The sequence below is a fragment of the Rousettus aegyptiacus genome, unplaced genomic scaffold, assembly GCF_014176215.1.
Source record: "Rousettus aegyptiacus isolate mRouAeg1 unplaced genomic scaffold, mRouAeg1.p scaffold_m13_p_3, whole genome shotgun sequence".
NCBI lineage: Eukaryota > Metazoa > Chordata > Mammalia > Chiroptera > Pteropodidae > Rousettus > Rousettus aegyptiacus.
Genome location: NW_023416306.1, coordinates 40475916 through 40492269, shown reverse-complemented (window position 1 = coordinate 40492269; position 16354 = coordinate 40475916). Strand labels below are relative to the sequence as shown.

Below are 16354 nucleotides of genomic sequence, written 5' to 3'. Positions count from 1 at the left end.
ATATGTATATACATATATAGAGAGAGAGAGAGACAGAGAGACAGAGAGAGAGACAGAGAGAGAGACAGAATGCACGCGCATGAGTGAACGAGCATGCACTAGCCTTGGGAAATGACGTTATTTTGTTAGAATGAGGTAGAATAATTGAACTAATGCACACTATTCCTTAGGTGTTGTTTTGGAGGGGAAAAAAAAGCGTAGCGACATCTCAGTTTATAACCTTCAGAGCCGTAAGTCTGGAAGAGTTAATACTTCACTTAAGGCAGAATTCAATCATTTTTGCCAAAATTAATCTTAATTTGATAGTTCTGTGATGCTCATACTAGAGATTTTGAATCACATACAGCTCTAATGTATGCAGTTATAGCAATGACAGGATTCTGATTTTCGTATCATTCATTCAGCAGTCTGCTCTGAGAGCCTGTTATGTGTCAAGCCATGTTCTGGGAGCTGGGAACAAAATGGTGAACAAGACAGATGTGCCCCTGCCTCATTGGAACATACAAGCATGCAGGTGGAGACACAGACATTAAACAAATAATTGTATTAATCAAAGGATAAACTGTAGGTATGTATTCCTATGGTTCTGTGAGAGGATATAATAAAGAAAACTGATCCAGTCTGGGGAGTTTTGAAGACTTCTGACTAGAGGTGAGATCTAAAGGATGAGGAAGAGAAAACAAGGCAGAAATGGTGGCTGTAAAAAAGGGTTCTGTAGGTAGAGGAAACAGCAAGCGTGACACTGTCCAGGAACTGACGAAGGCCAGCGTGGCTGGAGTCCAGCGCATTGTGTGATTTAAGAAGTTACAGAAGGAGGCTGGGCCAGGTCATAGAGTTCCTGTAGGTCAGAGGACAATGGTCTTTATTCAGTTGTTAGGTAAAGCATATAGAGTAGTTCCTGGCACAGCACAAATTTTGATATGATATTATTCTGATTTACTATTAAAGCTATATTATTACATAATATTAAATATTACTTATTACTAGTTATTTTAAGGGTAAAAGGAAACCAAAAAGGATTTTAGGCAGGGGTATGACATATAACATAGCCAATTTTTATAACCTTTTGTAAACTTGTTGTGGCTACTGTGTAGAAAACGTACAAAGGCAGAGTGTGGTGCAAATGACTCTGAGATGCCTGAAATCAAGTATAGTTATCTAACAGGATGTCAGAACAGTCACATTGGGACATCCAGTAGCCAGTGGATCATTGGTGCCGACAGCCCATGACTCAAGGTATATAACCTTGAGGATCTCTGAGTTGTACAAGATTACATAAATACATAGCTACTTTTTCAAAAGTCCTGACCTATTAAGTTTTGAAGATTTGAGGGGGTGGGGCTAATACTGAATCTGCTATGGGGCCTACTTTGGAAGACATTCAGTACAGACTATTAAATAGCTTGTAGAATCAATCAGGAGGGCCAAGCCCCCAAAGCCAATGGGCCTCCAAGAGGGCTGCTGCTTCTGCCTTAATCAGGAAACTAGGGAATGAGGAAGCTACCCTCTGTTGCTCCTGAAGCTCTTCTATAATCTCTTATGACTGCCAACAAAACAAGGTGTGCAAATAGATGCTTAGAAAGCTAGCAACCAGACACTAAGATCTCTGCCACCACTACCATTAAACATATCAGTACCTCCAAGAGCGTTCCGTATGATACTGTAGTGTGCTTTTGATTGGTAGAACCTTAATCACATTCAGAAACCTAGCTTCATTGAGTTTAGTTTTTCAGCTCTGCAGTACAGGAAGACTCACCAGAAGGGTGCTGGAATGCTTCTTTTGAGCCTATCCGGATGCACTATGAAACTTAACTAAATTGACCATGATGCTAGACATTCAACAAAGACTTGCATTTTACCATGTCCCAGCACTAGATTTGCACACTTGGGCACTTCCAGAACCTCAATAGCCTTGTATATCAAATTGGAGGTGATGATGTTTATCTTCAAGGGTTCTTGTGGGAGTGAAGCTACAAATAATAGGCAGAAGAGCAGCAAGATGGCACATGGAAGACGTTCAATAAACAAGGCATCAGTCAATCAATAAACACTATGCCACAATGCAGTAGAGGAAACAGAGTCCCTGAAAGATGGAGATACAGTAGAGCTTAGTGCTATCAAGATTTAGTGGCCTGAATACATGTGGCCCTTGTACCAGTCATGTGGAAGTTTTTTTCCACCTCATTATACATTGCATTAGGTCAGGATTCCAGTCTGTACCAATGAGAGCACAAAGGATCTGAATATATCCTCGGGGTGTATTTCTTCCATAGTTTGGACTTAATAGTTAAGTTGAATTTACTCATTTCTTATAATCAAATAGGTCGTAGTTGAGTGGACTTGATCTTAAACACACTGGCGTTTTTCACACTGGTGATGGGTTTTATATAAAGTTTTTCCTCACTGATTCTAAGTTCTTTTCCATAAGAACTACTCTGTTTTCCAAAGGAGCGCTCTTGACAGAAGCTACATGAGGTGAAAACTCTAAGCTTCTTGGGATTTTAAGATTTTCTTATGAAGTATTTTGTGGCCCCTTGAATTCTACGCTTAGTCCTCTGGAATCTTAAAATTGGCCTGTAAATCCCTCTTTGAAACACTTTCGGAGACTGGGGCCGGCATTGGCACCCTCTTCCTCATTGTTTGCTGCTGTTGCAGACTGTCCAGGATCACTGAGATTAGAGGTTTCAGCTGTGATTTCCTTGTCTTTGTTCTATGCTTGTTTTCGGAGTCCAGAATCTTTTCTGTGTACATCTGGGCAGTTTCCACTTGAATAAAAAATATGAGACTTCAGACCTTCAGATTTAATGATAATTAGAGGCATTCAATTAGTGCTTAAAGTCCTAGTGAGGAGATGACTTTTAAATGGCACAGAAATTAAGTTGATTGTCCTTATTGGAGGGGTGGGGGTGACAACCGAGAATGTGATGGAAAGATAGAAATAAGAAATAAACATTTTATCTGGAAAGATTAAGCTGGGTAAGTCACGTCTTTTTTTTTTTTTTTTTTTTTTTAAGTTAGGAAAGCCCAAATTGTCCCAGTTGGAAAACATTCTGACAATGGTCATTCTTTTAGGGCAGAGCCAGGCTGTTCTGGACAAATAGCTACTTAGTGTATTTGCCCAAAGCAAGGAAGGTGTCAATGTCAAAGGATAGAATTCGAGAGCTGTAGTGATCTTAAAAATTAGTCCAAAGTCCAATTTTATAGAAATAGAAACTGAGAAATAACGTGTGATTTAGCCAAGAGTGTCAGCTGGAGCTAGACCGAGCTCTCCTGTCTTCATTTGTTGTATTGTTTGATTTCCATTATGTGATCCACATTTTATAATCTGCGGAGAGAATATGATTGTTTGGGATTTTGTTCATTTGTTTTCCTAAAATGGACAGGGACTTACTTTCAAAGCTATCCTGAACAGAACTAACTTTTTAACTAAAGAAAAGAATACAAATGAGAAGACTGATTTGTTTAAGAAATGATTAAGATAAAATGGATCAAACTGTTTTTACACAGGAAGCTTAGTTGCTTGGTAGGATATATGATCTTTGTTTTGTTTTAGAAATTGTCATTCCACTTTAAGTTTCACAATAAATAAAAAACTGCTATGTATTTATACTGTCTACTGAAGTCAGGAAACTAAGTAGTGTTTTGTTTGTGAATGAGCAACTGCTTAGGACTTGTTTCAAATTAATGATATAAACAATCTAACAAGGTCCTTCATTGTACATTTCTCAGAGCAAACAGAGTGCAGTGTGTTTTTATAACCAGATAGCTATTTGATTTTTTTTCCTCTTACCCACATTTGGATATAGATTGATATAGAGTTACTTAAAATGCTGCATATAAATTAAACATTAAAAAGGAGATATGGGGAGGCTACGCTGCCCCATTATAATCTTTAGTTCCACAGTCACTGCCTCAAGGACACTCCATATCACATGTCTTTCTTTTGGAAAGTGATCACCAAGGTTCAAGTAACATTTAAGCAGAGTAGGCAACTGCATAATTTATGGACCTTTTTTGTTTTGTGTTCTTATTTTAATTGAAAACAGGAAAACAAGACTATTTTCATACATTAACTTGCTTTCTCTTCTTTCCCTCCTATCTTTGCAGATAGGGGCCCTGAAGGACTACTACCACTTCTACCATAGCAGGACGATTAAAAGGTCAGTTCTCTCAAGCAGAGGAACCCACAGTTTCATTTCAATGGAACCAAAGGTAAGAAGAACCAGTTGGGTGGGGACCAACAGAAAAAGCTTCTGCATTTTTAATTGGTAACATCACACTAGGGCCTGATGGCTAGCATGAAGGCTCAAATTTCAAGAGCTGTCATGTTATCCTTTGGTCCAGTGTATTTGCTTCCTCTTTAGACAAAAATAGGCAATGGCTTGAATTTAATTGAATTGATATTATCATCCCAGTTGTAGAACAGTCCAAGGGTATCAGATTGGTTCTCACGGACAAATGAGAAGCATGTGTGTGTGTGTGTGTGTGTGAGAGAGAGAGAGAGAGAGGGGGAGAGGAGATAATGATCGATTAAGAAGTTTTGAAGTATTAAGAGTACTACACTGTCTTACCTATATGCATACAGATCTGAGGCTCTATCCAAACTCCATAGAGGGGTCTTTTCCAAAACATTTAGGTCAGGCCTTAGAGCACCTTGAATCCTTGTGATTTTAGCTGGCATTGATAAAGCCATGCCTTTGGCAGGTCAAGAACTAGACCATGTCTGGGACAAGAAGGATACTGAGCACAGCAGGGATAGGATTTAGCTGCTGCTCTTGGGGGCTTATCAGTTATCTCTCTCACGCGTTGCCTTATTCCAAGTTCTTTAGAGTTATACAGACAGCATATCCTTGGGAGAACCTAGAAAGAGGTATGATATGTTCAGGTCCTCTCACTCCATTTTAGAGAAGTGGAACAGCTTCAAACTGGTAGATAGGAAGCTAAAGAGTATTAGAGACAAATAAACTAGTAACTGGCAACTAAAACTCTGAAGGTAAGTTAAATATCTGTCCTTACTAAGTTATAGAAGGGAATTAACTCTGACAGAACTATCTGGCCTCTTGAATATAGCAAATAAAGAGGAAGAGAGGGTCGCTGTACCAACCTGTCCCTGCTCTTCTGAGGGCTCACTATTTATTATTTACTGATTAGGAAGAGGTTGTTTTCCTCCATTATGATTTGGGTTTGCCATATGAGCTTATTTTTAAATAAATTGATGAACAAGTCTCTACCAGTGAACATAACAATCCTCTCTAGGGATTCCTCAAAAATTGTATTCCTTATTAAAGCAAAAAGGTCCCTATTTCAATTAATATGCAGATCAGGTTTGCAGTTTGGAGTCCTGCCCTCTCTTATGTGCCATGGTTCGCCTTGTTTAATTATTTTTCTGGAATATTATTACAGTGTTCATGATTGCGAAATTGTGTCTTGGTAGTTAGAAAAAGCATATTTGTCATAGATCCAATTTTGGGGGAGAGGGGTTATGGAACTTCCCCTAATACTTGCACTCCAGTGGCCTATGGATTATAATATTTTCCCCCATCATCTCTCTTCAGAATTAAATGTTTCGGAAAAGCAATCTGTTACAATGTTCTTGAATTAGATCAGTTTTCAGAGCAGTCACTTTTTTTTTTATCTGTTAAATAACTTTTTCAAAGCTTTCTAGAACTTTGGAAATTAAAATGATTCCAATTTGGGATATCATGCGCAGAGTCTGAATTTGAAAAACCAAGTGCTTGTTGGTTTGGAAAGTAACAAAAGAATATAAGAAGGTATTGTGCTCATGGTGAAGGATTTACCAAATATGGAGCTATTCAATCCTCAATGTTATCTCGGGGGATCTTGGTCTTATTTCTTCTTATCTCAGTGCATCAGATAGCTTATGCAGGATCCAACAGAGACCTTGGATGCTGGGACACATAGTACCTGGAATGTGTGCCCATCTTCACCCCGTCCAGAGAAGCAGAGTCGTTTCAGGCCAGCTCTGCGGTGCATGCTCAGTCTCCTTTCCTCCTCAGTAAGAACAGCCCAGGGAAGAAGTGTATTTTACTCTTCTGCTGCCTCCTGCCCCTCATTCTCACCCAGCCATTATACAAAAGGGGGACAGTACTACCAACTTTGTAGATGGAGCACCACAGATGCGGTTTGCCCACAATTTCTGTAGCTATTTCTTTATGTTCATTCAGTCAATCATTTCTTGAGCCTCTAGTTGTGTTAGGCTCTGGGGATTTGGAGATGTGATGGTACCTGCAGGGAGCTCCCTGCAGGGTCTCCCACCGTAGTTTTCAGGGAAATTCAGGACATCATAGTGCTTTTCAGAGTCAAGGATGTGCGAGCAGAGGAAATGGGGGTGAGAGGGGGAAACTACATTCTTCCTCCTTCTCCAGCTCCCCCCTCAAAAAGTTGAGACCCACTTAGATTATTTTTCCTTTTGAATTTGGAAGAACTTTTTACTCACAGAGGAGTTGCAAAAATGGTATGAAGCATTCCTGTATACACTTCCCAGATTCTCCAAATGCTAACATTTACATTTTACTGTACTTACTTGATCATATTCTGTTTTCTATCTAGACATATGCGCACACAAGCATACATGTATGTATATATAGGTATATATGTATGTAAGCTTTTTTCTGTAAATTTGGAAGTAAATTACCTACCACGTAATGCCTTTTAACTCTAAATATTTCATTGTATATTTACTAAAACCAAGAAAATTCTTTTGTAACCAGAAGTACAACATTACTAGAAGTTAACATTCTAGTAAAAATCTGGATATTAACATTGATTCAATATTATTATCTATTCAACAGATTTTATTGAATTTTTTTCATTGTCTCTTTTCTGGACCAGGATCACATGTAGTTGTCATTTTGTTGAAGTTCCCTTTGTAGTCTCTGTTAGCCTTCCTTCCATTTTCTGTCATTTTTTTTTTCATTCGTGAGCGGCGACTTTTTTGAAGATTCCAGGCCAGTTAGTTTGTAGACTGTCTAATGTCATGGTTAGATTCAGGTTTAGCAAGAATGCCAGAGAACGACTGTGTTCGAGGTGTGTCTGAGCAGGCGAAGCACGATGTTTCATTTTTGTCACTCATGATTTTAACTTCGGTCACTTGGTTATGGTGGTGTCTGCCATAACCTAATGAATAAGTGTTTTGTGGGCAGATGCTCGGAGACTGCCTACATTTCCACAGGCTGACGTTGTGCTTTTCATTCCCCGCCGACCTTGTCAGCAACGTAAGGCACGTGTGGTGTGACTTGCTCTCCTAGGCGGATCTCTTTTTCTTTAATCTTGGGTGCATGTATGTGGGTGATTTCTGTGTCAGAGAGGAGGCACATTTGTGATTTGGGGTGATCACACCATGCGAAATGGCTTGGTGGAAGAAAGCGGCGGTGAGTAAAGTTGGTTTCGATCACCCTTTCCTCAAGAAATGGAAAACACACTGAACAGAACTTGGCTTTTACTTGGCTGTGGTAAATTGCACGGCTCTCATCCCGCCTGCTTTTGTTTTTACTTAGTGGGTTCTCAAAAGGAAATCTGAAAGTAGCGACATTGTAAGAACAACCCTCCTGGTGCTGACAAAGTGCTGTGGTCAGTTGGGGCACATGAGCCTGGAGAACAAGAATAGCCTGGTTCCCACATGTTAACATTATGTTATGATTAGCTTTTTAAATGACAGAGATTCATAGACTTCTAAGATAGCATCTCTAGAACAGTAATAACAGTTTTGCAAAAGTGTTGCTACAGTATTATAGCAGCCAGACCAGTGAGTCTTACAGTTTCTTTACCTCTATCTTTCTTTTTCACTGATCAGCTTTTGTTCTGAGAATCCTAAATTAAATTCCAGAAACAACAGCCTTGAATTAATATTCTCAGAAGCCTCTTGTTAATCTATTTGGAAATCTTTGCCAGCTCTGTGCGTTTTGGTCTAGGAGGGCGTTATCTAATAGGAGTGCTCTGGAATGGAATCTCTTCATAGGTCTTCAGCTACCCATGTGCAAGGACAGAGGAGATAACTTTCATTCTCCTTACTTGGAACAGAAAAAAACAGAATATTATGTTTTCTGCTACAGTAGGCTTTTAAGAATTTAAAACAACAACAACATCAAAAAACACACATAGGCTGTCATTAAGTTAGGCACCTATGTCTTATCCATGTGTACTTAATATATAAGCATGGCTACTTTAGCCCAGTAGATTTTATCTTGAAGTTTTTGTTCTTTCAACTTCTTACCTTTTCCAAAACTTTTTCTGTCTTCAGATCCTGTCCTAAAGTTCATTTTCAGTCAACCTGCCTCATCACATGGATGTGCATGGCTGCGTATATCAGTTATGGAAAAACTATTCATATAACATTATTTATTGCAGAATCATATAGGCTCCTTAGAATTAGACTTACCCCTTTGTTATCCAGTGCTGGTATATCCTCCATCATACGCTTGAGAGGAATTTTTTTTAGCTCTATTAAGCATGCCCAGTGACAAAGTGTTCAATACTGGATAGAGCAAACATTTCTATAGTTGACAAGATTTAACTTGCTGAATTATATAATATGCTGCCTGTAACTTCTACCCATTGCATCTCCTTTTGCTATCCAGACTTACACATAACAGCTCTTTAAATATTTGAAGCCCCTCACTTATTTTCCTGGAGCAGCAATTGTCCCTCTGTAAATGTGACTCAGAATTAAGTACAAGGCTTTAGCTCACAGAGATATTATCTATTTGTTACATTTATACATAAGCCATTTCCTCCAAAGAGAATGTCAAAGGAGAGCATTTGTACAATGTCAAATAAACAGGTATAGGAAAAAGATAGGAGGCAGTTAGCAAGATTATATGAAATCAGACCTGTCAAAGAAGAACAGTAAATTTGAGTTCCTTACCAATGCAGGTTGGTACCTATTGTGTCCAAAATTTGATATTCAGATGCCCGAAGTTTCTCTTTTTGCCTCATGGGTCAAGTACCTGTGATGGAATAAGAGTATAGGAGTACCTCACTATACATAATGGCTGTGTTCCTGAAAAGCTGTACGGATCTGCTTCTTACCAGCCAAATCCTATCCCCATGGATTAACTTAATAATTTCGGAATGATTTTTATCTGCATTGCTGATTGATCTGTAATTGATCCACAGAGACAACCAGCACATTTGCTATCTTTTTTTTTAACCTTGAGACAAACCGTTTATAAATTGTTTACATGCACCTGATTTACTAGTGGGCCTTTGAAGGTAAAGAAACCTTGTTTAGTTAGAAATATATGCTCTGAACTCAATCTTACTTGCTCCCATGCATGAATCACAGCCATACCTTTTTATTAATAAGATTCCATTTGGCCTGATGGGGCTGCAAAATTCATTTCACCCTGGGTTCAAGTGCTTCCTGTCTGGGCCACTGCTCCCTCCATTTCCTCTCACTCCACCTGCCCTCATTCCAGCTGGTGCTCCCATGGGCTGCTTTCTTTAGCAGATTAATTTTCTGCTCTTCAGTTTTAAATGTAATAATAACCTAATGGTTTAACTTTCTTTTGTGAAGTGTAGTTGACTAATATAACACTCCTGAGTTTGTGCTCATCCAGCCATGGGGGACGATCCTGGATGTGTTGAGGTGGGATGAGAGTGGCTATGTTCTCTCAGGCAGGTACCTGTGGCTTTGTGTTCTTAGCATATATCATAACTGTGGTCATTGCACATTTGCTTCTCAATATCTCACCAGCAAATGCAAGTAGTTACCAAGTATCTTGAGAATGGCTTGAATTCTTCTGGAAGAAGCAACAGCTTGGATCCAAGACTGAGCAGAAAAGACATAGACATGGTGGCCAAGGGGCATGCTGGGGGCTCTCTTATTCCAGGCTACTTTCTTTGCCACCTTGTCATCAGCTATGAAATGTGACCATTATAATAAATTCCTGTCTTTAGCTTTGATAGCATTTCTGCATCTTTGAAAATCCCACTAGGACACATATACTCTTGAGAGAAGCATTACAGCCATAAATTTGCAACCTTTGATACATCTATGGTGGCAAGATTGCTAGGGGTGTAAGAGAGACGGGAGGAAGTTTGTGAGTACAGATTCTACCATATCGTCCACCTCCCCTTCTTTTCTGTCTTGTTTCCAATCTTCCAGATGTCTGGAGGGTCTGAAACCAGAGATTCAGACTGTAAGCTGCTGGGTTATCTGATGGGAAAGTTTGGGTCACAATCTAATCCCCTTAGAGATAGGATTGAATTAAAAAAATAAATTATCAGCTTCTTTGGAAAAGTTGCCAAATCTTTATTAGAGAGCACTTGGCAGTTCTTCATTTGGAAAGGTTATAAACTCACATACCTACAGGGGGAGTGCAGATAACAAGAATGAGTGAGGTGGGCCAGATATAAAATGATTGGACATACAGCAAAGTGTAGAACCCTTGCTCTGTGTCAGGGAGCAGACGCCACTCAGCTGCACCTGCTGTCATCATGATGGCAAGCTGGCTCCGTGTAGCCAACTCAAAAGAACCGGCACATCTGGATTTTTATATAACATTTCCTGATTTTAAATGTTGGCAGGTAATTCAGAAGTTTTAATATATTCACGTGGGCCAAAAAAAAAAAAACACATCTGAGGGGCTGCCAGTGTGTGACCCCTCGAGGAGGCTGTGTCAGGAGAAAGGGAGGGCGCCCGAAAGACGGGTAGTACCACGTTCCTGACTTCGCTTTGGTCTCACCCTCACCTGACACCCATTTCAGTTCTGTCAGTCATGCTCCACTGAGTGGCTCAAATGTGATGCTTCTCTGTGTCTTAGTCTCCAAACTGAAATACAGATATCTTGTAGGCATAAATAACAGGCTCAGGTCGTTCAAGTTCTGAAGCAAGGGCTGTGGTGGATGAAGACAAGGTGGAGGAGCTCTAGCTTCTGTTGTGCGTTGTCCAGTTTACCACTGACACCTAGTACTGCACTGAGAGAAACACCCTTAACCAGAAATGAAAGTTGGAGGAAACAGGATAAGAGAACCAATTAGAAATAAAATTATGGTCATGTCAAAGTTGGAGGAAAGATTTGATTGGGAGCACGGAGAGATTATGGATTTTACATAAGTATGTTTAGCCACTCAAAGAAAAACACTAAATGTAAAATGCTGTTTTTTGTTTTTTTGTTTTGTTTTGTTTTGTTTTGTTTTTAGTTTGTGTAATATACTTGAGGTGTCAGATTCTAAAAAAGTAGATATTGGTTCTAGAAAGTATAGGGTATTAACAACATTCTAAATTTCTAGATAGATCTTGTCTTAGTTTGGATTACTTATAATAAAATGTTGGGTAGTTTATAAACAACAGAAATTTGTTTCTCATAGTTTTGGAGGCAGATTCGGTATTTGGTGAGAATCTGCTTCCTGGTTCATAGATCATCTTCATGCTTCAACTTCACATGGCAGAAGGAAGAGGAAGCTCTTTGGAAGCTTGTTTTTGAGAGCACTAATCCCCTTCATGAGGGATCCACCCTCATGACCTAATCACCTCTCAAAAGCCCCACCTTTAATACCATTCCATTGGAAATTGGGTTTCAACATAGGAACTTTGGGAGAATATAGTCAGTCTATAGCAGGTCTTAAGAAGAGAAGTTTGGAACCACAGGTCCTTTTGAAATGTTGGGCAAGTTAGAGCAAAATAAGTAAGCAAACCTAGGAATAAGCAAAAACAGCAGAAAGCAAACAAACAAAAAACAGCAAGAACAACAAAACCCAAAGTCATCTTAATTGTCTAATTTTGAAGAGAAATCATACTGATTCATGTATTCATTTTAATGGATCCAAAAATAAATAAGAAATCAAATAAAACATTGCCATTGAAAAGGTCTGATTTGTTGATAAGTGCTTGTGAGTTTTGTTTCTGTACCCAATTCTACCAAGTGGCAATCAAATCTTAAAACATAAAAGGAAGCAATATGGTGCAGCAGAAAGAACCTTTGGATTTTGTTTTATGCTTGATCTCTGTAGGGTGAGCACTTAACTCCTCTGTCCATTGATTCTCTCTGCATTTGAAGACTCATTATTTTTCATGCATGTTCTTAGAGAATTATATGGTATAATATAGAGTAATAAATTGTATATATAAGTAAAGGTTAAAAGTGTGGAGTATATACTCATAACAAAATGATAAGTAGACATTAAAATGATGTTATAAGTCTATACATACTGATAAGAAAATTTCTCAAATATTATGTAAAGTAAAAAGAAATAAATATGAAAAGAACATATAAGAAGTGTTCCCATTTATGTTAAGAAAAATACCTGTATGTGTGTGTGTATGTGTGTGTGGTTATATGCAAGATAGGTTTGGAAGAATACACAAACACATTTAAAAACTCTTAATAACCGCCTTTCCACACTGTATGATTTTTTAAAAAACTATAGCGAAACTGCTTTTGTTGACAGTACTTTGATATTTCAAATCCAGTGAATACATCTCTATTCTCATCTGATTCTACCTTTTAGTTGACATGGTGTTCAATCATTTGCTTCTTCTTAAAAAATGATTCAGTTTCTTGAGACATGACATTCTCTCAGTTTTTTATTTTCCTCTCTCATATCTCCTGTCTTCATTGATGGCATATATTCGAGCTCACCTGTAAATTTTGGAGAGTTCATGGGGCTCACCTTTATGCAGGTGTCCTTGCTTTAAATTTATATTTCCTTCTTTTACATACCTGACATTTCCAATTAGATGTCTAGTAAGTATCTATAACATAATATGACAAATGATGCTTTTAGAATGAACAAATTAATAAATTAATGATACTTTAATATTAATTTTTATAGGAAAATAAATGAAGGCAATAATAAACCTAGAAGCGGTAATTATCTCTTAATTCCCTTAGAACTTAAATCACTTTGTGACATACATAGTACTGACTCCTTTTAGTGTAGATATAGGAGCAGCCAGTTAGACATTGTATTGTAAAATGAAAGAGGCGTTTACTGAACAGGATATTTGGATTCTGGTCTCAGCTATGCTACTAACTCAGAGTTCATATTAGCATGTCACTCCTCATTGGCTTATTTCATTTGTAAAATCATGGAGCAGAGGAACTATTTTCTAATGTTTATTCCAATCCATTAATTACCATCTTGAACCAAAGTCATTTGTGATTTTATTGTTTGTCCACATTGCCCATCGGATGTGCCCTTTTTGCATTCTCTGTTTTAGTGTCTTTCCAGACTTACCCCTTCTGCCTTTCTGCCCAATACTTAGACTTTTTCTTAGCACATTCAGTTCTCCCCCTAGACACATTTGCCTGAAAGAGCTGATTTTGCAATTAGACTCGAGGTTAACCTGGTCAGTCTTGAAACAGATATACACTGTACCTATTCAGCAATGCGCATGTGATAAATGAGGAACAAGAAACATTGTTTCTTTGTTTTCACAGTACATGCCTCTCACTGATACAAGAATCTGATAATGAGAACAGTAATTATTAATACTGATGTCCATGACTTCTAGAAGGCAGTTCTGATAGCAAAACACTGTACTTTATACAAGTTCTTCTAAGGAATTAACTACTTCATGTGGTTTTTTGAGAAACAGAATACCTTCTAAAATGACAGCAACAATAGAACAAATTTCAAAAATCCTGTCCATGGAAATGAGAAAATAGAAATATATTAGGAGGGTGGTGGTGGTGGTGGTGGTGGTGGTGGAGATGGGAAAGAGAAAAGGCCAAAAATAAAATCAAGTTGAACCAAGGATGGACACAATTTATAAATCTTTTTGGTGGGCATGTAGATTTCTTTAATCCACTGGCAAAGCTAAGCAAGCATTTTCATATATGAGTTTGTCAAGCCCAGACACCCATTCCAAAAAAAAAAAAAAAAAAAAAGTGCAAAAAGCTGCAGAGTGAGCAGGCAAGTAATAGCACTGTGTCCTTGAGACACATTTTCTAGGCCCTAGCTCAAGGGCAGCCTTTGCTCCAGATGGGATGTTATAGTAATATCCCTTAAGATCGGACATACTTTGCAGACTTAGTCCTTGGACCATCCAGGAGCCCCTGTTCAACCCATCTATCCACAGAGAGAAAGGATGAAAATAGAGACTTGGAAGATTGGGAGAAAATGGGGTCATTTCTTACAGTAGGGAAAATTGAAGTCTCCCAAGAATGAGGTAACATGAGTGAGAGATCTAGTTAACATCTGTCACCACACAGTTAACAATTTTTTTTCTTGTGATGAGAACTTTTAAGATCTACTCACTTAGCAACTTTTAAATGTGCAATACATTGTTTAGTATAGTCACTGTGCTGCACACACACTGCCCTAGAATCCAAGGGCCAACTTTCTCTGAGACTAAGGTCTGTCTACCTGACCCTCAAACCTCTATAACAGAGAGCGTGTGTGTATTTTGGAGGTGAGTTGGGGAGCTGACCTGGGAGCTGCTAAAACAAGGACATTTTAAAAGAAAGCATCGATTTAGCAGCCTTCTGGCCAGCTGTGAGCTTTCAGATTGTATGATTATGGGCAAAGCAACACAATTTGAAGATTTGTGGATTTGGGGGATATTAAGCAGTGTGGTTGTAGCAGTGCTCCTTCATCAGAGAAAGTTCCACCTTCATAGGCATAAGTCCTAACCAGCAGTTCATGGTAACTGATAGGAGCAGTGTTGGAAGTCCAGCCTGGCACCAAATCTGAGACAGCCGAACTACCCCAGAGGGCAGAGACTCCATGTGCAGACCCCAGTGATGATAACAAGATGAATCACCACTACGTAAAGCTAGCTTTTTCCAGTTTCATGACTCTGCTGCTCAGACCTTGGGGAGCATAGGGATTACATTACTGGAAATGAAGTTTAGAGATGGTTTCCTCCCGTGCACCAGTTCCAGCACCTGCGTTGTGAGTTAACACAGCGGCAGGAAACGGTGAGACGGTTCTGTGAGGCTTGGCTTCTCTTATCGGTGGATAAGTAGAGGCCATGTTCAGCCCCATGTTTCTAATTCAGGTTTGTGACTGAGCAAACCCTGTGGAGCGACAGGCAGAGCTCTGCATTTGTGGCATAGTTTATAAGCTTTGAGTCTGAATAATGTGAGATATGACTGGAAAAGTATAATCATAGGAAAAAAGATATCTTTCATCTTTTTAAGAGTTAATGGCAAATGTTTTTATCAAATCCTTTAAAATCCTAATTATGTTAGGTATACATATTAATTAGAATTGATTTTCCCAGCATTTCATTAAAACAATTTTCAAACATACAGCAAAATCGAAGAATTTAAAATGAGTGCCACTATACTTATCATCTAGATTCTACCATTAACTTTACATACTTCCTGTATTACATACCTATGAACCTATCCAGCTTTATTCACCGATCAATCCATCTAATTGTTGGATGCATTTTAAAGTAACTTGCAGATATCACTTCATTACCCCCCAAGTACTTTAGAATACATGCCATTAATATATTTGTTTTCTGTTTTTCCTTTTGATGTAAAATTTACATACAATAAAACTCACACATATAAATATATAGTCCTTGAGTTTTGACAAATGAGTATTCAGATTTGGTGCCAGTAACCTCAGACCCTTTCTTCCTTCCTTCCTCTCTTTTTTTTCTTTCTCTCTCTCTCTCTCTCTTTTTTTTTTTTTTTTTAGGTTTTATCCTTAATTGTTCCAGCTGTGAAAAAAGTACCTGCTTTGCAAACCACCACAGTTTCTCTAGGCTAAAAACAAAAGTACTGAAATGAGTATAGATCAGATGTGTAAATTGCTTGCCCCGGATAAGAATATGAATGACAAGTTATAATGTTAAAGTATCATTCTAATTCTGTCTGTCTGTCTATTATCTGTCTAGCTATCTAGCTATCATCTATTTAACAATCATAACTATTGGGATGACATTGGTTAATAAAATCATATAGGTTTCAAGTATACAATTTAATGACATGTCATATGTGTTTTTGCATTGTGTGTTCACCACCCAAAGTGAGATTTCCTTCCATCACCATATATTTGACCCCCTTATAGTTTCGTCTTTTCTAGAATATCCTATTAATGGAATAGTATATAGCCCATTGAGTCTGAAATCTTTCACTTAGCATAATTCATTTGAGACTTCATTTATGAGGTTGTGTGTATCAGTATTTGGTTCCTTTTTATTGCCAAATGACATTATATTGTATGGATATTCCAAAGTGTGTCCATTCACTGGTTGAAGGACTTTTGGTTTATATTTGGTTTGGGTGATTAGGAATAAAGATACTATATACTGAGTGGAATATGTTTTTAAGCCTGGGATTTGCGCTATGCAGCTTTTGAGGTTTATTTGTAAATTCTCAATCCACTATCAAGACACAAGACAAATGCACAATCAGGGATTGCTAAAAGTATG

At 38.2% G+C, this 16354-nt stretch overlaps 1 protein-coding gene across 4 annotated transcripts in view; it reads left to right on the top strand.

The window, feature by feature from the left end:
• Positions 1–16354, top strand: part of PCSK5 (proprotein convertase subtilisin/kexin type 5) — a 400819-nt gene that overhangs the window by 33903 nt on the left and 350562 nt on the right. For all 4 annotated transcript variants that reach the window (XM_016127089.2, XM_016127088.2, XM_016127091.2 and 1 more), the window contains exon 2: positions 4108–4212. In XM_016127089.2, coding sequence (XP_015982575.2) covers positions 4108–4212 — 105 coding nt within the window. The remainder of the gene's footprint in view (positions 1–4107; positions 4213–16354) is intronic.